Source organism: Megalobrama amblycephala, linkage group LG4 (assembly GCF_018812025.1).
Source record: "Megalobrama amblycephala isolate DHTTF-2021 linkage group LG4, ASM1881202v1, whole genome shotgun sequence".
Classification (NCBI taxonomy): Eukaryota; Metazoa; Chordata; class Actinopteri; order Cypriniformes; family Xenocyprididae; genus Megalobrama; species Megalobrama amblycephala.
Genome location: NC_063047.1, coordinates 21,360,548 through 21,386,514, shown reverse-complemented (window position 1 = coordinate 21,386,514; position 25,967 = coordinate 21,360,548). Strand labels below are relative to the sequence as shown.

General features: G+C 38.2%; 2 protein-coding genes across 4 annotated transcripts in view; one reads left to right on the top strand and one right to left on the bottom strand.

Moving 5' to 3' along the window:
• The window catches only part of sub1b (SUB1 regulator of transcription b), a 6,044-nt gene extending 1,563 nt beyond the window's left edge, over positions 1 to 4,481 (bottom strand). Inside the window, exons 1-3 of one of the 2 annotated variants that reach the window (XM_048188238.1) lie at positions 4,336 to 4,481; positions 1,337 to 1,406; positions 1,059 to 1,178 (exon numbers count right to left, since the gene is read on the bottom strand). In XM_048188238.1, coding sequence (XP_048044195.1) covers positions 1,059 to 1,178; positions 1,337 to 1,405 — 189 coding nt within the window. In that variant the 5' untranslated portion in view covers position 1,406; positions 4,336 to 4,481. Of the gene's footprint in view, positions 1 to 1,058; positions 1,179 to 1,336; positions 1,410 to 4,335 lie in introns of both variants that reach the window. The other variant, XM_048188239.1, reaches the window with a different exon arrangement.
• A 2,069-nt stretch (positions 4,482 to 6,550) lies between these two features.
• Positions 6,551 to 25,737, top strand: zfr (zinc finger RNA binding protein). Of its 2 annotated transcripts, XM_048188234.1 has the most exons (20): positions 6,551 to 6,705; positions 6,923 to 7,004; positions 9,736 to 10,018; positions 11,196 to 11,340; positions 11,493 to 11,714; positions 12,207 to 12,445; positions 13,936 to 14,136; positions 14,422 to 14,722; positions 14,833 to 15,026; positions 15,161 to 15,280; positions 15,396 to 15,541; positions 15,633 to 15,795; positions 16,438 to 16,649; positions 16,734 to 16,884; positions 17,108 to 17,249; positions 19,884 to 19,981; positions 20,860 to 20,955; positions 23,591 to 23,702; positions 23,904 to 24,001; positions 24,093 to 25,737. In XM_048188234.1, the coding sequence occupies exons 1-20, from the start codon at positions 6,669 to 6,671 to the stop codon at positions 24,273 to 24,275; spliced, it is 3,225 nt and encodes a 1,074-aa protein (XP_048044191.1). In that variant the 5' UTR covers positions 6,551 to 6,668; the 3' UTR covers positions 24,276 to 25,737. The 2 variants fall into 2 exon arrangements, 1 of the variants encoding a protein (XP_048044191.1); XR_007184600.1 differs by lacking the exons at positions 19,884 to 19,981; positions 23,904 to 24,001; positions 24,093 to 25,737 and having other exon boundaries at positions 23,591 to 23,620.
• The last annotated feature ends 230 nt before the right edge of the window (positions 25,738 to 25,967 follow it).

Below are 25,967 nucleotides of genomic sequence, written 5' to 3'. Positions count from 1 at the left end.
TTTGGTGCGCCAAAAAAAACAAAATAACGACTTATTTAGTGATGGCCGATTTCAAAACACTGTTTCAGAAAGATTCGGAGCACAGATGAATCAGTGTATCGAATCATGATTCAAATCGCGTGTCAAACTGCCAACGGCTGAAATCACGTGACTTTGGCGCACCAAACAGCAGATTCGACACACTGATTCATTTGTGCTCCGAAGCTTCCTGAAGCAATGTTTTAAAATCGGCCATCACTATTTAAGTCGTTATTTTGGTTTTTTTTGGCGCTCCAAAATATTCTCGTCGGTTTATAATATTAATATTGAACCACTGTACTCACATGAACTGGTTTAGATGTGTTTTTAGTACCTTTATGGATCTTGAGAGAGGAAGTGTCATTGCTCCCTATGAAGGCCTCACGGAGCCATCGGATTTCAACTAAAATATCTTAATTTGTGTTCCGAAGATGAACGAAGGTCTTACGGGTGTGGAACGGCATGAGGGTGAGTAATAAATGACAGAATTTTCATTTTTGGGTGAACTAACCCTTTAACCACTCAATTCATATGGATTAGTTTCTCTTTACAAACTTTTTGAAGCATCAAAGTGGTAGCTGCAAAGGCAGTCAATGGACGGACAGAAATCTCTCAGATTTCATCAAAAAGATCTTAATTTCTGTTCCGAAGGTGAATGAAAGTCTTACGAGTTTGGAAAGACATGAGGGTGAGTATTTAATGACAATTTTCTTTTTGGGGTGAACTATACCTTTAAAAGAGAGGATATACTACAGCTAAATATGTTAGCTAACTATTTTTGCTAGCACAACTTTCTATTTTGTATTACACTATTGCTTGTAAATTAGCTTAAGCTTCTACTAAAATAATTTATGTCAAATCAATTTTATATGTCCATGTATTTATTTACTTGTAAAGTAGTTTTGTAGTAAGTGGGATAATGTATAGTCAGCTGATAATAATTTAAAAATAAAAACTGGTAGGGCAGTTAGGATCCCCACACAAATTATTGGTTAAGAAACAAACAAACAAACAAACAAACAAACAAAAAAACACTCAACCTGGAACATGTTATCATCACTGTTTCTGTCACTCTTAGCAGAGCCGCTCGGTTTGGAGGTCTCTCCGCTTTTCTGTTTTTTTGCAGGCTTCTCCGGAGCACTTGCCTTCTTTCTTTTGGCCTTTGGTGAGAATTAGGACATGAAAACAAACATATGATCCAGCACTGCCTGCAGCAGCACATTTCCAATCTAAATTAGAACTAAAAATCAATAAATATAGTTTCCAACTGCAAACACTATATTACTTTTGCTGCATTCATGTAAATCAGAGTTCATACCTTTGTTTCTGTATCACTGTCTGAATCACTGCCAGATGTGGAAGACAGCACTTCTTTAGTCTTAGGCATGCTGCTGAACACAAACAAGAATCATTTTTATGTAAACTATTATTCAACACTGCCCCCATATGGCCACTTACGGAACCTAACAATAATCTTAAAAAACATGGACATTTCTGTTGTGAAAATAACGTTCATAGGCATAGTCAGCTTTGTTTAAAAGCAGTCTCAAAATTATTATTATTTTATATCCTTATCCAGCAGTCACAAACATTTAAAGAATCGGTGGAAATTCATTAGTCAAAAGGTGTGAGAAACCCTGTTTTATAATGTATATAATCTCTAGTCATCTATTCATTTTTGGTGTGAAACATGTTATTTTTACTACATGCTACATAACAGAATGTAATGTAATTATCGTCTAATTATCTTTCAAAATTTAACAAATGTTAAGTAAATAAATGCTAAAAAAAATCAGGTTCTTTAATAATAATAATAATAATAATAATAATACAAAATCATTAAATAACAACAAATGCCATATATATAGGCTATTAGCAACAAGTGTCACACAATGAGGCTTCAAAGCAAAAAAAACAAAACAACACATTTAGGTGATTACTCAGAACAAATATTTTATAACTCCAAATTATTTAAAATGTTTGCTTAATAATAATAATAATAATAATAATAATAGTTCACTAACAATTATTAATCATATTGTAATAGGTGAAAAAAGGTCAGACATTTTAAACTGTTTCATCATGAGATTTTTATTATTTTATAATCTTTTATTATTTTATTTAATTTCGAGACTTGTAACCCAATTCTAAGATTCCCTGATTTTCCCAGGGTTTCCATTATTTCTGTGGGAATACTGGTTTAAGTACTTAACCCTTGTGCATGCAAAAAAAAAGTTACACATAGCTGCAAAATGGACAAAAATGTCCATGCCAAAAAACTGTCATAGAAATATGATTTATTAATATTTTTTTCTACTTTCACTGATGTCAATTTTTTAACCAGCATCTGTTCTTTCCATAGATACCAAACATTCATTAATTTTAAGAACTTTAACCCTTTAAATGCTGGTTTGTTTACATAATGCCATAGGTGTTTTTTATGAAAAAAATAAAAATAGTAGTTTATTTTCATAAACTAAATGCTAAGCAGAATTTTTTTCTTTGCTTATTAGATTCTTGGGTGGGTCAATGAAGAACAACAATATTAATTTTGAGGCATTTATATTTTTTATGTAGTGTCAGATTTTTTACAAAAACTAACACTTAGGTCCATAATGGACAAAAATGTCCATGCCAAAAAACTGTCATAGAAATATTATATATTCATATTTTTTTCCACTTTCACTGATGTCAATTTTTTAACCAGCATCTGTTCTTTCCATAGATACCAAACATTCATTCATTTTCAGAATTTTAACACTTTACAAATCGGTTTCTTTACATCCACGGCTTCTAATGCACCTGTGTGCTCACTGTCAGTGGGCAACACTAGTTTCAGAGCTTCCTCTGCTGAGTAACGTCTCTTCAAACAATGAAATTATCAACCCCTCAAGCACCACATATTTAAAGGTTTGGCTGTGAGGACACCTGTGTGAACTCAAACTTTGCATAAAATCTACCAGACTAAAAAAAAATCAGCATTTTCTTGAGGTGAAAACTAAAACAATGTGTCTTAGAGGCTTCTGAACTTCTACTTCAAATTCAAGCGTACCTTTTATCTCCGTACAAAAACAATAACAAGTGAAAAAGTGTAATCAAGGGTTAAGATGCGTGTTTGGGTGAAAAAGAAAAACCTCAAAGCTCATTAACCTTCTTTGACTTTTTTCACATGGCCCTACACATGACCCTATGACCCTGCCATGGGTGTGACTCATACATGGAGTGGGATTTTTGATTACCAGACCAGTACGATATAATTTCTTTCAAACTAATTACACACATTAAATTTTCAGTAAACACATGCAAACTACACTCTGACATCCTTACAAACATACCCACACAATTATAGCTGCATTATTTTTCCAATTGACTCTATAATATGCATAAATAGAAAACACAAATAAAGCGAGTATTTCTTTTATATGCCAAATTTGAAAATATGGCACAATCTAGTAAAAAAATGGTAAAAATGTCAAATTTGAAGCCTTGCCGATAGAATGAATGCCTATTTGCAAATATTGTATCATTTTATAGTCAAATGGCCCTGGGTTAAAAAATTGCAGTTTTAATGGGTTTCAATGTGGACATTTTTGTCCAAACGCTGCTGAGTGTGAGTATTTTTTGTATGGAGGGTAAAATTGATTTTTTGAAGGAAATGAGGGTAAAATATTAAAATTCCAATAAAAATAAACACCTGAGCCAAAATTCATGTAGTTGGCATTAACAAAGGCACACTTATAACAAAAAACAAAACTGAAATGGACAAAAAATGTCCATAAGGTTGCACAAAGATTAATTAAACTAATCTTTCTAAAAAAAGACCTGCACACCTAGCTCTAACGTGCTCCATACAGTCACGATTTTCAATGTTTTTTATCCTAGCCTTCTTGAATTTTGCATTGATTTGTAAAAGCTGCCAGCACTAGCTGCGCATCCCTTCCGCCGAACGCAGAGCACGAGAGGACTGTCATCTTGGTCGAAAAGACCCCTAAAGCAGGAGAAAGAATTGAGGTTTCCCCGATCAATAATGGTTTGCCTTCACATAGGGGGACGGGCGACTTTAAACCGCTTCATTGGTTTGTTCAACCAAGGCTAACTGATGTAGTTCAACACCAGCGAGTACAGCGGGCTGATCAAGGGCCTCTGCATCCCAAATCTAAGGTTGAAAAATAGGCCCTGAATGACACTTGCCTATTATAAGCGTTTTTGTATGAGTGGTCTTTATATGATTCTTCATGTTTGTGCGCTCATTTAACAAGTGAATGTCTAAAATTGACGGTTTTCTATTCGCTTTAATATGAATTGAATAGGACTTACGTTTACGTTGTGCAGTGGGTTATAACAGTCAGTCACTCTTAGCGGCGGGAAGTCGAGGAATCGAGAACCAACCAAATGGCTAATATCGTCTCAGAGGGCATTGTGGGAAATGTAGTTTTTTTCTTCAATGACGGCACTGCGTCCGTTTGTAAACCACCTAGCAACTAATCGTTGGATAATGGTGGAAAAATGACAAATCTGACAACTCTTATGTTATTTGTGGGGAAACACTTACAATGCTTAAAGTCACCATGAAATTATATTTTTATGGATAGCAGTATTTATTATAAATAATTTATCTGTGCCCATTTTTTTTTTTAATTCATGTGCCCTTGTAATCTTTAAAGTAACTTCCCCTCCAACTTGCAATGGCATTTAGATACGTTCACGCCATGTCGTAATTATGAGATTACAACTTGTAAAAGCGTTAACTGCTGTACCACCTGACTGCTGCATATTCATATGGCTTTGATAGTGTTGCCATAGAAAATGCATAATTACTAGTCAGGAGACCTTGTAGCATGTCACTTGTTGTAATCATGGCAATTAAGACAGCCTGAATGCAGCATCTCTTCCTTGATGACTTGTTTACTGGCGTGAGGGAGGGACAACCTGTCACTCACATGAGATCACAGCAATAGCAAACCACAATGATCCAATGAATTCCTGATGGACAAAATCAAGCCCCGCCCTACATTTTTCTTGTTTGAGAAGTCATTTCACTTGGATCAAAGTCCCTTTAAGACAAGTCATTTCACTCGGCGGCCATCTTTGAAACGCCTCTCTGGCATTCAAGTGCAGCTCCTATCTCTTTGAATGGGGAAACATCAAATTCTCCAAAGCTGTTTGCCAAAACTTTCAATTAAATTTCATATTTGCAATCACCAAAGAAATCTGACAACAATGTCTCATACATTTTGTTTCTAAACGTTCAAATCATGACAAAAAAAATGTTTTTTTCAGGCTGGATCAAGCTAATGCGCATGCACAGTAAATGCACGCCTTTTGTGCCTCGTTTCGGAGGCACGTGTCTGACTGTTTCTATAGGAACCGGAGCTTCTAACGGCCGCTGCAGTGACACGATGACTTTACCAGTCGGCGATTGACTCTTATTTAGAAGGCGGGACTTATTCCGCCATATTGTGTGTTGAACTTTCTCCTATTCAAGACAATACGAGTGACACGTCTTGTGTTTTTCTATAGTCTTTGCTTGGATATAGGCTATGCCACAATAGGGAAGAAAGGACAACTTCATCAAATCACAACTTCTGTTTAATGCCAGCTTTAAACATTCTTTCCAGAGATTGTAGGCATGCAAAACAAGCCTTTTTGTTGGCTCCCTTTGAAATCCTGTCTACAGAGGGAGCAATTTTCAATTTTCATATGTCAACTCAGAATAAACTTAAAGAATTGGTTGAGTGAATGATACAATTCACTTACTTGTAACAATAGACCCTTTCACATTTCTGGGTTTCTCAGAAGCGGAAGTTATCATAGTTGGGTAAAATTCTATAGTGCTGAATCAGAGAATACATTAAATATATTTTTTGTGTTTCCATTTGCTCAAATAGCAAAAGAAAAACTCCACAATAGTGTTTTCACAACTTTCAAAAATAGGAAAAAAATAGAGAGCGATTGATAACGGCAGTCAGAAGAGAGAAAGATGTCATTTCTACCGTCACTACCATAGCTGCTGTATTAGAAACACCCTTACACTAGCGTTAACTAGTTTTCTGTAATTTGATGAAAAGGTAATATAATACTAAGTATAGTGTTAAAAATGTAAAAAAAAAAAAAAGAAAATATAAAAAACTTTGCAGGATTTACGATATTGATGACCGTTAAAACACAGTCTGTGAAAAGGGTCTATAAGACGAAATACCAAAGTAACCTGCCGAAACAAATAAGTAAACACGTTTTTTAGTGAACAGATTCAAAAGAATCGAGTCATTAACAGTGTAAATACCAGTGTAAAAAGCACATCTGCCTCATTTCCAAGTCCCATTCAAAAATTAATTAATCTAAAATTAATACATTAGGGGAAATAAATTTAAATTAACTCAGCATATTAAGTATTTCACATTTTGTTTTGTATATTTCATTTCATTTCTTTCCTATCACTTCCTAACATAGACAAAACTACAATTGTTGTGTGTTTTGGTTAACAAGTTGTAGGCTACTCAATGACCTTGAAACTGGATTTAAGAAAAACTACACTTCCCATCTCTCGCAACGTCCAATGCGCATGTGCGGTGAGCGCTATATCCTGGTACGACCTTCTCATATAAAAAGGCAGGGTTACGAGTCAGAGTTCGTTAGAGAATAGGAAACCAATGATTCCCATATGTCCAGTAGTCTCCTTCACCTATGGTAAGTAAAATTGGGGTTTTAAAAGCACATTGAGATATCAGTGTGCGTTTCAAACAGGGAGAGGATGTGTTTGGGATCATGTTACTGTTGTGCGGGGATCGTCGGCTTTATGTCGTCGTAGTTTCCTGCGTGTTTTCTTCCTCCGCATGATACGGCTCTTCATCATGGTTGCCATTTCACACAGTCGCTCACCTTCCACGAATCTGTCTTTTTGCAGTGCCCAGCCGGCTTGGTGAAGATGCCAAAATGGCCACCGGCAACTACTTTGGATTTACCCATGGTGCTGCGGCCCAGTACAGGTAAGGGCCATGATGTTTAACGAGGATTGCGCTGATGGTGGTGGTACTGTAATGGTGGGATTTGGCCCCGCCGCCTTTGTTGCTGGATTTGGGTGGGGGTAGGAGAGGGAGGCGATTGGCTGTGCTTTATGCCTCGAGATAAACGGCTGGAGAGAAAATGATGCATTAATAGACCTATGCATAAACCTGAGTAATACGTCGCTTTTATGTATATTTGTTTAATTTTCTTTTGATGGGGAGAGGCGCTTCAGTTTTGGTTATCGGGGGACATAATAGGGCAAAACTGTAATTACTGGATAAACTACAAATAAGAGGTTATAATACCGCTATATAATTTAAAGCCTTTTTATTTGTATATAAACATCCGACGTGGTGACCAGCAGGGGCACAATTCAAACCGGTGATCATAGTTTAAAATAAACAAGTGTTTTAATGTCTGTAAATTTTAGTTACAAATGTAACATTTTGGTTTGAAACTAATGGCCGAGGTTTAGTAACCAAATCCTTGTTTACGCTAACTTCAGACCGGTTTGCCTCATGAACAGACACGACTCTTATCTTTGTGAATTTATATGATTTTTCTTTTCTTTTCGCAGCACACGTTTTTTTAAACGATATTAACACTGTTGTGAACTCATTCTGGTATTAACGTGTTTGGATAAACTGAGCATTTATCCCGAACAGCGCGAGCAGACTGCAGCTGTCATCTCTCCTCCAGCTCTGCACTGGAGCAGCTCTGCGCATGTCCGTCCAGCTCAACGCTCTTCTTTACTCTCAAGTGTTTTTAAGACGGAAGCGCAAAAAGCAAATTTACATCGTCACGCCACGCAATTTAAAACGCCTATTTGACCCCCTATCGTCGTTGGAAAATAACAACAACAAAAAAATCTAGTCGAATAATTAACACACAATCTGTGTGTGGTTGGGAAGGGCGATGTCTTGCGCCTCAAGGACTCCTTGAATGTCACTCCTGATCCACTTTTTTAAACGGTTTAGTTGGCCTAGGTTGACATTTTTCAGTTACTTGTTTTTAAAATAATCGTACTATTCCTATCCTGTCTTTGTGGCATGTATTTGAAAGAACGTGCCTCAATTTGTAAAAATAGCAGTGATATTCCACATAAGCTGGATCATATTTCTGACCAGTTTTCCAAGGCCTTGGTGTTTGCTGGGTTGGCATTTTGGAAATGTTTGCAGTTTATATATGGATGGATGGTGGTTAGACTCAAGTTATTGATTAAGTTAGCTCTTAGATTTTGGCCCAGTCTGCACCTTTTTAAATGGGTTTGAGATGTCTTTGGTGTGTGGTGTGTTAAGCTGAAATAAAAATCTTGAGCTTTTTCGTCCAATTGACAATTAGATTAAGAGAACTAGTATTCTGATGTTTTTTTTCACTGCCTTTTTATGAAGAAAATGCTAATCCATCACTGATTTGATTCTCTTCTTTACATGCATGTTCTTTGTCAAGCCAATGGTTTGGTGCATAAAGTCCAGCAATCCAAAAAGACTATTATGAATTTATCTCCAAGATAAAGTTATGGAACGGTTTACATGTTAAAGGGTTAGTTCACCCAAAAATGTAATTTATTACTCCCCCTCATGCTGTTCCACACCTGTAAGACCTTCGTTAATCTACGGAACGCAAATTAAGATATTTTTGTTGAAATCCGATGGCTCAGTGAGGCCTGCATAGGGAGCAATGACATTTCCTCTCTCAAGATCCATAAAGGTACTAAAAACATATTTAAATCAGTTCATGTGAGTACAGTGGTTCAATATTAATATTATGAAGCGACAAGAATATTTTTGGTGCGCCAAAAAAAAAAAAAATAACGACTTATACAGTGATGGCCGATTTCAAAACACTGCTTCATGAAGCTTCGGAGCATAATGAATCAGCGTGTCGAATCATGATTTGGATTGCGTGTCAAACCGCCAAACTGCTGAAATCACGTGACTTTGGCGCTCCGAACAGCAGATTCGACACAAAAGATTCAAAATGCTCCGATGCTTCCTGAAGCAGTGTTTTAAAATCGGCCATCACTAAATAAGTCGTTATTTTGTTTGTTTTTTTGGCGCACCAAAAATATTCTCGTTGCTTTATAATATTAATATTGAACCACTGTATTACCATGAACTGATTTTAAATATGTTTTTAGTACCTTTATGGATCTTGAGAGAGGAAGTGTCCATTGCTCCCTATGGAGGCCTCATGGAGCCATCGGATTTCAACAAAAATATCTTAATTTGCGCTCCGAAGATTAACGAAGGTCTTGCGGGTGTGGAACGACATGAGGGTGAGTAATGACATTTTCATTTTTGGGTGAACTAACCCTTTAACGTGAACGTCTCAAATACATGGAAGGCCATTACTGTGCAATATCATCTACAGTATTCTCGTCTCTGTTTAGTCAAATTCCACCATAAAGTGTTTCTCTGCATATCAAAAAAGTTAGCAATATTGTTGCTTTAGTGCATGCATGTTTTGATTTTTATTTTATGTATGTGTGCATAATTAATCCATGCTTTTTAGATGGAGTGTAGCATCCCGTCAACTTTCCAAAAGTATTTTGTCAGCTACCCTTACATCTTATAGATATTAATTACAATTAAGTTTATATTAAATAATTGGAAATGCTTCAGTTCAGCACAGACATTGGTAGGTTGGAAGACTATAAGCAAAGGTAGCTGTCACTGTTGTCATCTAAGCATCTGGTTCTCTCCTCTGCAGTCAGCAGCCGGCCGCTGGGGTAGCGTACACCCACCCCACTACAGTGGCCAGCTATACTGTGCATCAAGCACCGGTGGCGGCGCACACGGTGGCGGCAGCATATGCCCCTACTGCCGCCACGGTTGCTGTTGCTCGGCCTGCACCGGTCGCTGTAGCGGCTGCGGCTACTGCTGCTGCTTATGCAGGATACCAGCCAGCCCACGCTGCCACGGATTACGGGTATGCACAGAGACAGCCGGAGGTTCCCCCACCACCACCTCCTGTCACCTCGCAAAACTACCAGGTAAAAGAAAGGAGCAAACTTGCTCTTTACTTATAGTGCTAGAAGATTAGTGTTCAAAAGTTTATTGCCAGCAAGATTTAAAAAAAAAAAAAAATCTTTTAAAGGGGTGGTTGATTATAATTTCACTTTTTTTAACTTTAGTTGGTGTATAATGTTGCTGTTAGAGCATAAACAACATCTGCATAGTTATGATGTTCGAAGCAAAAGGAGATATTTTCTTTTAAAGAAATCACTTTACAAGGACTACAACAAATGGCCGGTAGGGACTACAGTGAGCTTCTTTCTGGGTTAGTGACATCACTAACCCTAAAATTTACATGCAACAAAGGGGTGAGGCCATGTTATTGTAATACAGTATGTAACACAAATGCAACAGCATGTCATTAAAGCAAGAAGACAACATGAGTTAAAACCATAATTAAACTAAACTATACCTGTTCTATCTTCTGTCAGCATATATTCTCTGGCTCTGTAGGCATCTTACAACAGTTCCCGCACAAGTGATTTATAGATTATCCTGACAGGATATGCTAATTAATGACTTTAAGCTACACTGTCACTTCTTCTTGAGTGTCTCCATCATTTCCAACTCTGGTTTGAACATAAAAGACTGAACAGTTTGACATTTTCATTGAGTCTGTGTAATCGGAGCTGCTAACACAAGTTCTTGAAACACCGCCCTCTTCTTGGGAGCAGCAGCTCTTTTGCATTTAAAGGGACACACAAAAAAAGGAGCCCTCAAAAAGTGACATTTAACATGCTATAAAATATTTGTGGGGTATTTTGAGCTAAAACTTCACATGCACACTCTGGGGACATCAGAATTTGTACATCTTGTAAAAGTGGCATTATATCACCCCTTTAATAGTTTTATTCAGAAATGATGCATAAAATTGATCAAAATTGAGAGTAAAAAATAAATCTCTTTTAAAAAAAATTGTTCTTTTGAACATTGTGTTCATCAAAGAATCCAGAAAAAGTATCGGCTTCCACAAAAACTGTTGACACTGAAGTAATCCGCTGAGGAGTAACGGCTGCGGAAAATTCAGATTTGTCTTCACAGGAATAAAATGGATTATAAAATATATTAAAATAGGAAAGTTATTTTAAAGGTGTTTTTTTTTTTTTTTTTTTTTTTTTTTTTTAATCATTTTTCCATTTCCCTTTACTGTTGCAGGACTCGTATTCATATGTGCGGTCCACAGCTCCGGCTGTAGCATATGACAGTAAACAATACTACCAGCAACCGGTGGCTACACCAGCTGTGGCCGCTGCAGCAGCCCAGCCACAACAGACTGTGGCGGAATCCTACTATCAGACAGGTACGCTGGACACCTCTTGGCATTTAAATGGAGAGAAGTGTTTTTCCTATGCTATCTGATGGCACAGAATGAAATCAGTAGTCATCATCGGGTCACCCTTTAAATGATCTGTATTGTAAGATATCCTGTACAACTTTTACTCCTCCCTCTAGCGCCTAAAACTGGATACAGCCAAGGTGCCACTCCATACACCCAGACCCAGCAAACGCGTCAGGTTACAACCATAAAGCCAGCCACTCCCAGCCCTGCCACCTCAACCTTCTCCATTTACCCAGTGTCCTCTGCTGTACAGCCAGTTGCAGCTGCGGCTGCCTCTGTAGTCCCATCATACTCTCAGAGTCCCACCTACAGCACCAATGCAGTCACATACTCTGGTAAGAACATCACGCTACTATTCCAAAATCTTTTTGGACTTTCTCAGTTGAATTCCCAGAAGCCATGGACATTGTTGATCTGACATCATGAAATTTACACTGATCCCTGGGGACACTAAGCTCTCGTTTAAAGGTTGAGTGGTTTAGCTGAATGCTTGATCGAAATTGACCCAAATTAAGTAAAATGTCTTTCTAGTACACAAATTTGAGAGCAGAATTATTTTTCATGCTCTCCAGTTATAATCCTCCTGAATTTTAGCTTTGATTCCAGCATAATTTTGAGTAGCTTTCAATGTCAAAGCTTCCCTCCCCACACCCTGTCCATATGTTTTAATACTGTATCAAACCCATGAACTTTGTATTGCTAGTGTCATGCGCTACCAGTTGAGCCACCGGATCTAGGTTTATAGATTTAAATTTCAAAATTACAGCGCAATCTTGTCAATCTCCAGTTGTACTGTGGCCAATAACTGATCCTCTTTGTATATTCAGGAACGTCATACTCTGGCTATGAAGCTGCAGTGTATTCGGCTGCCTCCTCCTACTATCAACAGCAGCAACAGCAGCAGAAACAGGCGGCCGTCGCTGCAGCAGCCACTGCCGCATGGACCGGCAGCACTTTTACAAAGAAAGCTCCCTTCCAGAACAAAACGCTCAAGCCTAAACAGCCCCCTAAACCACCACAGATACACTATTGTGACGTCTGCAAGATCAGTTGTGCTGGACCACAGGTAGTCTATAATTAATAAATTAATCTATTGCTGTTTGAGCTTGTGTATCATGCGCAAGTATCTTATGAAATCAGTTTTCTTCTGTCCTAAATTTTAGCACACACAGCAGTTGTTTAAAGGGTTAGTTCACCCAAAAATGTAAATGTCATTTATTACTCACCCTCATTTCGTTCTACACCCATAAGACCTTCATTCATCTTTGGAACACAAATTAAGGTATTGATGAAATCTGATGGCTCAGTGAGGCCTCTGTTGAGAGCAAAGCCATTGAAACTCTCAAGGTCCATAAAAGTACTAAAAACATAAACGGTACATGTGAATTCAGTGGTTCTATCTTAATATTATAAAGCGAGAAGAATACTCTTTGTGCGCCAAAAAAACAAAATGACGACTTTTCAACAATATTTAGTGATGGGCTGATTTCAAAATAATGCTTCAGAGCTTTACGAATCAAATCAGTGGATCAGAGTGCCATAGTCAAGTGATTTCAGCAGTTTAGCTGTTTGATAGATCTAAATCACTAATTTGAAACAAAAGATTCATAAAGCTCTGAAGCTTCATGAAGCAGTGTTTTGAAATTGGCCCATTACTAGATATTGTTGAAAAGTTTTGGGTTTTTTTTGGCATACAATGTATTCTTGTCTCTTTATAATATTAAGATAGTTCATGCGAGTTCAGCGGTTCTGTTTCAAATGTTTTTAGTACCTTATGTGGATCTTGAGTTTCAGTGGCTTTTTGCTCTCAAAAGAGGTCTCACTGAGCCATCGGATTTCATCAACAATATCTTAATTTGTGTTCTGAAGATGAAACGAGGTCTTACGCATGTAAAACGACATGAGGGTGAGTAATAAGTGACATTTATTTTCATTTTTGGGTGGACTAACCTTTTAATGTTAACATGGAAACGGGAAAAATGTATGATTCCTTAACGTTAATAGTTTTATTTTTATAATTACTTTCTACTGTACAATATCAATATATTTGTCACTATTTAAACTGAACTTTTATTTTGACGGGTTGTCGTGAAGACTTTTCAGAAGAGTAATGTATATGATAGTTTTTATCAAATGAAATTGTGCAGTGCTTGTAAAGTGAACTTTCAGAGCAGCTCTGAAACATGCGCGCACATGAAAGCGTGCCACTCATTCACGCCGAGATGTGCAGAACATGCATACTTCATATTTAAATATCAGTCTTTTTGCGCTTTAATATTCACAGACACTAGTAGTGATCGCATTTTAAGTGCACAGTGCTACTTTTGATTTATTTTTCCAAAATTTGTCACATTCCGTAACGTTCTACATTATACTGTAAACTTCATTTTTAGGACTGGATTTTGTGATTTCATCCTTGTTTTTCCACATTGCGGAAATCATAGAGCCCTGCTGGTTGCCCAGACACTATATAAAGTGTTTTCCTGATGTTCATAACAAAAGGTCAGATGAGCTTGCATGAACTGTGGCACCTATGTTTTATCTCCTACTTTTCAGACCTATAAGGAGCATCTGGAGGGTCAGAAGCACAAAAAGAAAGAAGCCGCACTAAAAGTATCACAGAGCAGCAGTAGCAGCAGTGGAGGCGGGAGCTCCGCCCGCGGCACACAGAATCAGCTACGCTGTGAGCTCTGTGATGTCTCTTGCACTGGGGCTGATGCCTACGCTGCACACATCAGAGGAGCCAAACACCAGAAGGTACATGACTCACTTTCTGATCTTGGCACATTATGTTTTTCAGCCTGTTTTTGGCATCACTCTTTTTGATTCTGGCTCTTTATTGTAGAGAGGGCCTCCTAGGGAGTCTGTTACAATATGCTATGCACAGTTGTTTGAAGGGGAATAATGGTGCACTGGTACAAGCATACTAGATTATGTAATGTAAAGTTGTAATAAGTCAATCTTTAATAGCACAAGATTCTTTAAAAAGTAGGTGGGATGTTTATTAAATCTTCCAAATATCTAATTGCATTCTTTCTATAGGTTGTGAAATTGCATACTAAACTAGGAAAGCCAATACCATCCACCGAGCCCAGTGTTGTTTCCCAGTCCTCCACCTCCAGTACAGCAGCTCCCAATAAGACTTCCAGCTCCAACATCAACAGCTCCACAAGCACATCGTCCAACCTCTCTGCTTCCTCTGTTTCTGCCTCTTACTTAAAATCTGGCAGCATGGTCAACAACATGGCTTCAGCTGCACAGGGCAAGAGTTCAGTGCCCAACAGTGTCTCTGTCAGCAGTAGCTCTATCAAGAAGGTCAACACACCCAAGATCAACTTTGTTGGTATGTCTTGAACTAATATTATTTCTTTGACCGACGGTATGGAATGCTTTATATTGTGTGTGTGAGATTTATTGAAATCATATATTATTTGCTTTGCATGGCCAAAATAGGTGGAAACAAGTTACAAACCACTGCTGTTAAAAATGATGAATCCAAGATTGAGGCAGCTAAAACAGCACAGTCCACTGTTTCTGCACCACCACTGGATGGAAAGAATGAAATCCCTGACCCTCTGTCACCTCAGTCAGCACTTGCAGCACTGCAGAGTGATGTTCAGCCTGTCGGACATGACTATGTTGAAGAGGTATCAGAAGAAAATTATAAGGAAATGTTCCTGTATGGAAATTAATTTATGTAGCCAAGTGCATAAAATTTTATTTATTTTTTTTAATATATATATATATATATATATATATATATATTTTTTTTTTTTTTTAGGTTAGGAATGATGAAGGAAAGGTTATCCGGTTCCACTGCAAACTGTGTGAATGCAGTTTTAATGACCCAAATGCAAAGGAAATGCATTTGAAAGGAAGGAGACATCGACTGCAGTATAAGGTTAGTGGGTGATTAGTGGAATTAGTTTGCAGTGATTCTTTCATGATTAATGCAGACAAATCAAAATGGTTAAGATATGTCAGTGTAGCTGATTTTGTATTTTTCACCACTGTAGAAAAAGGTGAACCCAGATCTCCAGGTGGAAGTGAAACCTAGCATCCGAGCCAGGAAGATCCAAGAGGAAAAGATGAGGAAGCAGATGCAAAAGGAAGAGTATTGGAGAAGACGTGAAGAAGAGGAGCGCTGGAGGATGGAGATGAGGTGTGATGATTTTCTTTATTTACCCCTACTCCAATGTCAGTAACTACATTTGAGCATTTTGAGTAAGGGGTCCTAAATATGATTGTTTTAGGCGCTATGAAGAGGACATGTATTGGCGGCGTATGGAGGAAGAGCACCATTGGGATGAAAGGCGCAGAATGCCTGATGGAGGTTATCCACAGGGTCCACCTGGACCTCCTGGTCTTCTTGGAGTGAGGCCTGGGATGCCCATTCCTCAACCACAAGGACCAGTAGTAAGTCTTAAACTACTATGGAGATAAAATGTGCTGGATTGCCAAAATATGTGGCTTGTGACTTTTCTTAGTCATTGTCTGCTCTGCTGCAAGGATAAATTTTATGACGCCCTCTGCAGTAAAGTGGATGCGCCTACAGAGAGAAATGCATGTTAAGTTAAACATGTTATGCAGCAAGCATGGTACTTATTTAGCTTGCACACTCCGCACTGGATATGCGCCTAATAATAGCGCACTTTTATCTAGGCTTACATTAGAGCAAGCGGCCATGTAAAGCAGCTAACATTGTTAGGCTACTACTAGCATGTTTCAATTGATAAGCCATGTTTGAATTTGATGAATGATAGTTGAATGTTTGGATTTCTATGACCGTAGAAGTGTAGTTGGCTGAAAGAATTGACTGAAGGATTTCTACAAATTTCTTTAGTGTTAGTAAAGGCTTTTAAGCGACTGAACTTATAAGTGAGATTCTATTTTGTTGCTTATTTTTTAAGTGAGATTGCAACAGGCTGGTTGTTTGTTTATTTTTTTTTATTTTTTTTATTTTCTCCATACTGTTCAAATGGCCCTTTCCCATCTTAAAGTAGGATGTTCTTGCATGTCATCACAACTCTTGTTTATAACATCTAGTTTTTGTTCCAGCCTCCACGTCGCCCTGATTCCTCAGATGATCGTTATGTGATGACCAAGCATGCAGCCATTTACCCATCTGAGGATGAGCTCCAGGCCATCCAGAAGATTGTGTCAATCACTGAGCGAGCACTTAAGCTGGTCTCTGACATCATTACTGACCAAGATACAAGTGCAAAGGGCAAAGAAGAGGACAAAGAAAAGAAAGAGCCTCCCAAAGACAGGTGAGAGAAGAGCACTGTAATGTTTCTCAAAGCAGAGAGGGGAAAAAAAGGCCAAAGCTGTACATGACCTCTTGTGCCTTGTAGGGTGCTGAAAGGAGTGATGCGAGTTGGTGTTCTTGCCAAGGGCCTGCTTCTGCGAGGAGACACACATGTCAACCTTGTCCTCCTTTGTTCTGAGAAGCCTACCAAGAATCTGCTCACACGCATTGTGGAACATCTCCCCAAACAGCTCACGGTACTGGCTCAGTGCAGTGTAAACTGAAAAAATATAATTTTTTTTTTTTCCCACCGATTTTAAATTTTTTTTTTTTTTTTTTTTTTTTTTTTTTTTAAACTAGTAATATTTATTTCAAATGCTTAAGGATGTGGAGTGTCTGCACCCATCTGTTACTATGGGTCAAGGTTTGCCCAGTCTCAAATAGATGGTTGTGTTATCTGCTAACCCATGTGTTTTTCAGATGGTAACGCCAGAGAAATACGAGGTAAAAGGCTCCATTCAAGAGGCTGCCATTATTCTTACCTCCTGCACTGAGCCCAAGATGCAGGTGACCATCACCCTTACCTCGCCTGTCATCCGAGAGGAGAACAGCCGGGATGGAGGTTGGAAAAGACGTTGCTCACATTAACCGACTACCTATCAGATTAATATTTTTATGCTGATTTTGACAACCTAAAGAGCCCATCTGTTGGCAGTGTGGAGATGGAACTAGATGTTAATACTGGAACAATTATGTTTGCACCTTTTTAGACTTGGGAGCATTTCATTTGATATTTCATTTCACTTGAAAAGATATAGAACTGATAGTAGGACAAATTAAACCTGGTATGTGCTTGAGCTTGGCCGTACATAAGAAATGACATACACAGTTTTCCTTTAAATGTTACACCATTGAGGTAAAGTGCCTCTTTCTCTCTTTATTTATACTTCAATTATTTCATTTTGAAGTCTGTAATGTGTTCGTACTGTAACAGGATTGAAGCCAGTTCAAGTGGCTTTAAGTTGCTTTAGAGCCGAGTTCAACACTGCCAGGTTTTACCCAACCATCTCCGATGCCGGCAGTGGTGCTCCGGGTCCTCTCTCTGTAACACTTTTCCAGTGCTCTTGAAGCTCTCCCCAAAACAAGCATGATAAGTGTTTGCATTGTGTAAGTCTAGTTAGTCCCGGGTAAGATTCATTTTTGTTTCCTGTGTTCAAGGGGATTGTGTCCTATGCAAAAACATATTTTCTTTCACACGGGGTCATAGTTTGTTCAGAGGTAGTATTCTGTGCAAACAAAACTTAATTCCTGATTTAGTTCCTGAAGAGAAATGCTTGAATGGGTCTTAGACCTTAGGAGTAGTTGGAATGCCTACCATGTCCCCACAGGAAACAAATCTTTTTTTTGTCTGGTGGTGAAAATGTTCACCATTCTGAGGTCCCCTGTTCCAAAATGAAAGTGCTCCCCTGAGAGAAGCAATTGAATATAGAGCTCGATAAATGGCAAAATTTGGCATTCAAACAGTGTTACGTTAATTCTTCCTTCAGATGGAAAAGCCATGAAATGACATTTTCCCCAAGTACTAGAGTAACTGCACCAATAACCGGTTTATCTTTTATATCTTTACAACGAAGAGTATTAGTTGGTAAGAAGTCACTGAAATGGTGAAGTTTTAAATTTGGGCTTTGCGGCCATGCCACCATTCCTGTTTGGCTCCTTAGGGGAGTATCAGTCAGCTTTTGGGAAGAAAGCTTTGATAGAGGAATCTTTGGTTGGACCTGGGGTTTTACGGCCTTCGGTATACATTGAGATATGGGGGTTCTCCAAAGCCAATCATGACAGGTATGCATGCAGTGATGTCCTAATCCTCTTGCTGGGAGCTTCATATTTTCTTGCCAGCACGCAATGCTGCCTTCATGTATACAAAGCTTTAAGTCCAGCCCAAAGCCTCCTTGCATTTTCAGCAAATTGTCTCCCATCTGAGGCTACGTCTACCAGCTCCGGAAGGATTTTTGACCAAGGTCCCCCTCCTGAATACCTTCAAACACTTTGCCACACCTACCATTGCCATGTTACTTTAGTGGGTCACTACAATTACACATCTCCCTTTGATACCCCTGTTTTACATCATCACGATTTACACATCGGGTACCATTTGCAGCCCATCATTATCTTTCCAATGTTTCTGGATCAGTTGGGCTTATCAAAGGAATTCTCAAAAGTATTTTTCATAACATTAAATACCTCCAACTTTACTTATGTAGACACTGGAATCCACAATTTGTTGTTGCCCAGAGCAAAAGAGAATAACTTTAGCCTCAACTGTTAAGTCAGCTGGTTAAGCAAGAGATGCTGGAATGGTGCACTTCCTGAATGCAGTCAAATTAGACTTGTGGTTTAAAATTGCAACACATTTGATACTAGTAAACCAGAGCAACCAAGTTTTGGATTTTGGATAGTTTTCGGATTTTATTAGATGATTAATACATCCTAAAGATTTTTTTTCTACTATAAGGAATTATAAGGATGGTATGTAATTGGCAAAATGGCACAATTTGAAGAGTTTTCCAAATTAATGTTTGTAAACCTATGTGATATGATGTAAAATTACATAAGATGGCTGTTGTACCTTTTGTGAATCTGCCAATAGCAGCAATTACGGATCGTGACAGTATGACGTCTTCTGCTAGGCTAGTCCACTATATTTTAGCATTTGAAACTAATGCATTGTCATTCCCAGCAATTTCAAATGGTGGATTGCAGAGCATTAATATGACTGGCCATAACTGAAATGGTCTTTATCAAGAGAATTTTATAGCTAGTTAATAAGTGTCATGTTTACTATATGCAGAGTACCAAAAAAAAAAAAAAAAAAAAACACTTCCAACTCTAATTATGAAATCCTACATCACTATGCTACATTCTCTAGTGATTTTTCTCTTGTATCCCTAGCAAAGACCTTTTAATTCAGGACTCATCTGTCCCTATCCAGTTTCTTTCAGCACCATATCACAGACTAAATAGAAGTGCACCCAATGGCAAGTGTAGCTGATCCATAATGTTGTTGAAAAGATCTGAAAGATTCTGCATATGGGGTGAAATGCATATACAGGTTTTATTTATTTTTTTGTACACTCTGAAAGAGATTGGTGATCAGGAACAGACTGGTATGTGTGGCAATGTGTTCTTGGCAGTCTCTCTGACCTGGTCAAACACCCATTCCTCACCACCATTTGACAATTCGATCCATTTTTAGATGTAACCTCGAGTATGGTGAAAGACCCAGCGGACGTCTTGGACAGGCAAAAATGCCTTGACGCTCTGGCTGCCCTACGCCACGCTAAGTGGTTCCAGGTTCGGAACATCATTTTACTTTCTTCTTGTAGCCTTATGAGATGTATTCCTTTTTATGTTCATTTAAGTTGTTTAGTCTTTTTATTTTTAAATTTTAAACCTCAAAGTTGATTTTTTGGGAGGAAAAAGTGATACAAGGATGCAGTATAAAATTTGGTAATTATGGTACTATATTGTTTCCATTCTGTTTTTGTATATATGAGCTGATTTGATCCTAAAAAATTAAGCATCCTTGCATACATGTCATTTATTCGCAAGTCTTGTATTAAATACTTAGCATGTAAAATGATTCCATAAGGCTGCAGAATACCTTTGCATAAAGTGTCATCGATAAGAGCTTTCATGTTGAGCGTTTTTGTTTTTTTTGTGTTTTTCTTTATTTTTGTTAATGATTTTTTTTCTTTTTTTCTTTTTTTTTCTTTTTTTCTTGGGAATAGGGATTGAGAGGAAAGGAATATCTGATTAGTTTACTGTGTTGTTGCAATCTCTGCAAATACACAGGCAAAGTAAAGCAGATTTCCTTGACTGCTTCAGTTCCTATGCAACTACTCCTGCAAACTGATCTTTTGTAAAATGAAAGTATATGTTTGTGAAGTATTTGATAGTTGAGGTCAAGGTTTACAAGATTACAAGGGAGTCATTCCAAGTGAATCTTGCAAACTTTGAACTCTTGTACTAATGGTGAGGTAAAATACTGCTGGAAATGGCAGCTTTATAAAAAAAAAAAATAAATAAAATAAAGTCATTTGGTTCAGCGGTTTTTATACCAGTTAAAAGCTTCCATTGTGAACAGTAGTGTTGCACCTCTCTCTGAACTCTGCCATGTTGTATGTCTTTGCTCTTGTGCATTAACTAATCTTGACTTCACTGCACTGAAGGCTAGGGCTAATGGGCTCCAGTCATGTGTGATTGTCATTCGAATACTTCGTGACCTGTGTCAGCGAGTACCCACCTGGTCTGCCTTTCCTAGCTGGGTGAGTAAAGCCAGAAATACATGGTCATTAAACACTTGCATGTTTTTCTGTTCATACATGGTTACGCAGTGTTGGGGAGTAGATGCTTAAAAGTGTGGTCACATTAGTGAAACTTATGTGGAATATTTTGCAGGCAATAAAAGGTCCTTTTGTCTATTGTCGATAGTGTAGTGAACAAGTCCCTTTCAAACAAACAGCTCTGCAAATCCATGTGACCGACTTGAACCAGTTAAGAAATCTGCAGGGGGTATTGTTTTCACCCTAATGCAAAAATTACTGATTGTGTGGATTCATACTTGGATTTTAATTCGCCAAACAATAAACGTGACCACACTTTAAAGGATTAATTAACGTCAGAATTAAAATTTTCTCATAATTTGCTCACCCCAATGTCATTCAAGATGTTTGTATGTCTTTCTTCAGTCGAAAAGAAATTAAGGTTTTTGAGGGAAAACATTCCAGGATTTTTCTCCATATAGTGGACTTCAGTGGTGTACAATGGGTTGAAGGTACAAATTGCAGTTTCAGTGCAGCTTCAAAGCGCTCTACATGATCCCAGACGAGAAATAAGGGTCTTATCTAGCAAAATGATCAGTCATTTTCAAAAATAAAAAATAACAATTTATATACTTTTTAACCACAAATACTCATCTTGCACTGCTCTGCGATACACCACACATTACATAATCACTTTGGAAAGGTCACGCATGACGTAGGTGGACGTACCGATCCTGTCTCTACATGGTGAACGTGCAAAGAAGTCAAACGCTTTTTACAAAAAAAAAGGTAAAACAATGTCGGACGATTTTTGAAGTTGGATGAGTTTTTCGCCCTACCGTGGTACTTCCACCTACATCACGCATGACCTTTCAACATGATTATGTAATCGTAGAACAGTGCAAGACCAGCATTTGTGGTTGAAGTATATAAATTACTTTATTTGTTCACTTGTTTTTTGGAAAATGACCGATCGTTTCACTAGATAAGACCCTTATTCCTTGTCTGGGATCGTGTAGAGCCATTTAAAGCTGCGCAGAAACTGTAATTTGGACCCGTTTTACCCCAGTGAAGTCCACCTATAGAGAAAAATCCTGGAATGTTTTCCTCAACCTTAATTTCTTTTTGACTGAAGAAAGAAAGAGACAAACATCTTGGATGACATGAGGGTGAGTAAATTTTTAGGAAATTAATTCAGAATTGAACTCATCCTTTTACTTGATGGTAGCAGTTTTTAAAATTGTGTTAATGCCAACTAAAGCCGAGTTCAGACTGCACGATTTTAGCCCCGATTTTGGTTTTGAGAAATCGCCAACAAATGCTTGAAATCACAGGCAAATCGGTGCTCGTTCACGCGAGTGATAATCATGCAGTGTGAATGAGCAAAGACGCGATCTGAGAGAATCGCCGACGAGTCGCCGACACCCGTGAGAGATTTGGCATGCTAAATATCTGGACCTGTCGGCGATTCAAAATCCTACTGTGTGAAAAGTGTTCTGACTGAAAACCTACATCGGCGATGACCGACAGCCAATGAGAGCGCAAAAGACAGAGCAGCGGGGGGTTCGGGGAGGAGTTATAGACCACAACACCAGCAAGCATGGCTTCATTCACATAAACATTACAATTCTATCAAACAGAACCAAAGCACAAACATTTGCTTGACCATCCGCAACAGCAGCACATTGAAAAGTTATGTATTTATGTATTCAATCCTTGTTCTTCGTCTCCCCAAACATTTCCTTCTTTGTTGTTTTTGCTGCAAATCAGCGCACAGGCAATTCGTATTTCAAGCTTCTTGCGGGCTACCGTTTTTAATAATAATCCCACCGTGTGTCTCAATCAGCTCCCTAGTTCAGTAGTCAGGGCACTGATCAGGATATCGGCCACATTCAATTTCATTATATACTGATTCACGACCTAGGGAGCTAGGGAGCTAGGGAGTTGTTTCCATGTCACATCTCACGTGTGTTTGGTTGAGAAACGTAGTTTGCATGCCAGACAGAGTTGTCGGCGATTCTTTCTATTGTCATGCGGTGTGAAACCTTCTGTCGCCGATCCATCGTGCAGTGTGAACACAGCAGCGACTGAATGCTGGCCAAGATAGTCATGCAGTGTGAAAAGAACAGTGAACCGACTACTTTGAAAATCATGCAGTCTGAACTCGGCATAATGTGCCTTACAAGCAACTTAGCATTTTGATATGCTTTGCTGATGACTGGAAAAACTACACCATGCTTAGATCTGCTGACTTGAGGAGATGCAAGTACAGTTCTGGTCTACATTACTCAGGATAGCTTTCCAAGCTTGCTTTTTAGTAACAAAATCTTACAAATGTAGTAAGAGGCCTTTCCTACAACCACCATGTTGAATTTTTAATATTTTAGGGGATTGTTTCTCCCATATTCATTTCCTCCTTTATATTGTGATTGTCCTTAGAGAAGCTAATTTAAATTACAAGTAACAAAGCTACACATTTAAGACTGTTGCTTATAGGTTTTAAAAGCACTATGCTGCTTTTCAGTCCTACTTAATTTTATCATCCTCCAGTCTTCATTTTATGAGTAAACTGCTGCTTAATGCCATTTTAAGTGTTTTATTTTGTAATTTCTATTAAGTTACTGTTTACTTTTCCAAGGCTATGGAGTTGCTGGTGGAGAAGGCCATCAGCAGTGCTTCTGGACCAATGACCCCTGGAGATGCTCTGCGACGAGTCTTTGAATGTATTTCCTCAGGCATTCTGCTGTCTGGTAAGAGGGCGCTCTGACTTTAGCTGTTGATGTTGAGCATCAGAAAATTATCAAATTTATGCATTCAGTAAATGTTCTTAATGGAATGTATTACTTTCTAAGTTATTTTAATTTGCCGACAATTTAGTCACATTGTTGCATAAAAATTCAACTTAAGAATCTGGTGCTCAGTGTCTTATATGCTTTTCCTTTGTAATGCAGGTGCTCCAGGATTGATAGACCCCTGTGAGAAGAATCCAACAGATACACTGGCTAGCATGGAAGAGCAGCAGAGAGAGGATATAACGTCAAGCGCTCAGGTGAAGCACACAGTAACTACTTGCAATAGTAGTTAGAAAATGTACACTGAATAGTTTGGGTTTGTGTATTGACCAGCCACTTTCTCCACAGTTTGCTTTGAGGCTTCTGGCATTCCGTCAGATTCACAAGGTTCTGGGAATGGACCCCCTGCCCCAGATGAACTCTCGCTTCAACGTACGAAATAACCGCAAGAGGCGTCGCGATAACAGTGATGGCACTGATGGATTCGAAGCAGAAGGAAAGAAGGACAAGAAGGACTACGAGGGGTTCTGAACTGCACTACAGTACAACTAGCCCTGTTCTCCCTGCACCCGTTTCAAATTCTGTTCATTCCTGGAATACAAAATGTTATTTCTGTCGATCTCTGTGCATGCCGATTACTACTCATTAGAAATATTTTTAAGAACTGGTAAAGACCTAATTATGGCCACTTGGGGAAATGCCAGGCTTTATATCCTTGACACGTAGACTCTAGTCCATCTCAGTTGTTTAGTCTGGTGTCTTGGCATAAAGATTTGAGATGCGCACAATCTAGAGAAGTTAAGCCTAAATTCCATTTAGCACATTGGATTTAATCTTTCACCATCTTCGGATCTCTTACGAGTTTCAGGCTAGGTGTTTCTAGAAGTCTGAGCTGTGTATTTGTCAGTGTGGAACAGATTCATTCTTTAAAGTCTATCTTATCCTTCCAGTTACACATGTAAAGTAACTTTGACAATGGCTTCCTTGGCTTTGCAATAAATTGCTTAGGTGTTTTTGTAATTTATTTTGTTTAGAGACATTCCTCTTAAAAACGCAAGATCAAAGATAAGATGATTGATTCGTGCGATGGGTTAGTCCTGTTGTGATGAATGTGGTGATATTGTCTGGACGTGGATTTATACAAGCATGTATTTTTCCATTGCTAGTGCATTCTGAAGGCTGGGTTGGCTTTTAACCATTTGTAAATTTATGCCATTGGCTAACTAATACCCTTAAAACCTCTCTAGGACCTCATTCCTTCTATATGCTTAATGCAAGTGATGTAAAGCTGCAATTGTCCCAATGTTAGGCTGTAAGTGTGCTGATAGCTGTGCCTCTGTGGTGTAGCTCAATCACATTTCTAAAGACGCCAACCGTTGAAATAAGACCTGGGCCAAATACCAGAAGTATCTACCAATTGTCTACCAATTGGTGAGTTTAATAAGGAATCTTGAGTTACCAGCCCGTTTCAGATTAGTTGTTCACACAAGGAAGTACTGTGATCATTTGGAGTATTTTATGGTCAGACATTTTTTCTTTTTCCTGTAGACATTGTAATTGACCCAGGTCTGCCTGTGTTTTGTGTTCATAATATTGTAAACCCTAAATGTATCTTTAAATGTGATCATATAACTGTATGATCTCTAATATATGATCATTTAATAAGCCTGTATCTAATCTTGCAATAGATCTTCAAAAACAAATGCCTGTATGATTTTTAAAGCACAGGATTTTTTTTTTTTTTTTTTTTTTTTTTAAATGTTCTTTGTTTTTATGGATTTTGTTTTACTGGTTTGTAGATGCGTAGTTGCTTGCCCTTAATTTTGGTTTCTGGTTCAAGTTTGTTGAAATAACTATTGATGATGGGAGGAACAAAAGTGAAATATCTGTGTTGTAACTGCAGATTGATGTAGACTTACCCTTTGATGCTTGCCATTCACTGTCAAGGTACTACTGCATTACAATGCTTATAATAAAGACGTTTCCGAAACAATTGTTGTACTTTCTGTTAAATATGTTTTTGCCTTGCAGTTGATTATGCTAATGAAGAACTACTTTAGTCATTCGCACTTTATTTCTCAGTGCACAGAGGAAAATCAGCAGATGTAAAAAAAAGCAAAAAAAAAAAAAAAAAACACTTGATGTAGATTAGAAGTATAAACACAAACCCTCTCACTTCAGGGCGTAGGCTATTTTGAATACGACTGCTTATTAGTTCAGCAA

Excerpts from the sequence above, each read along its gene's own strand:
- zfr (XM_048188234.1), top strand. The coding sequence starts at position 6,669 with ATGATTCCCATATGTCCAGTAGTCTCCTTCACCTATG. Across the intron at positions 11,715-12,206 it reads CAATGCAGTCACATACTCTG|GAACGTCATACTCTGGCTAT; the intron begins GTAAGAACATCA and ends TTGTATATTCAG. Across the intron at positions 23,703-23,903 it reads CTCAGGCATTCTGCTGTCTG|GTGCTCCAGGATTGATAGAC; the intron begins GTAAGAGGGCGC and ends TTTGTAATGCAG.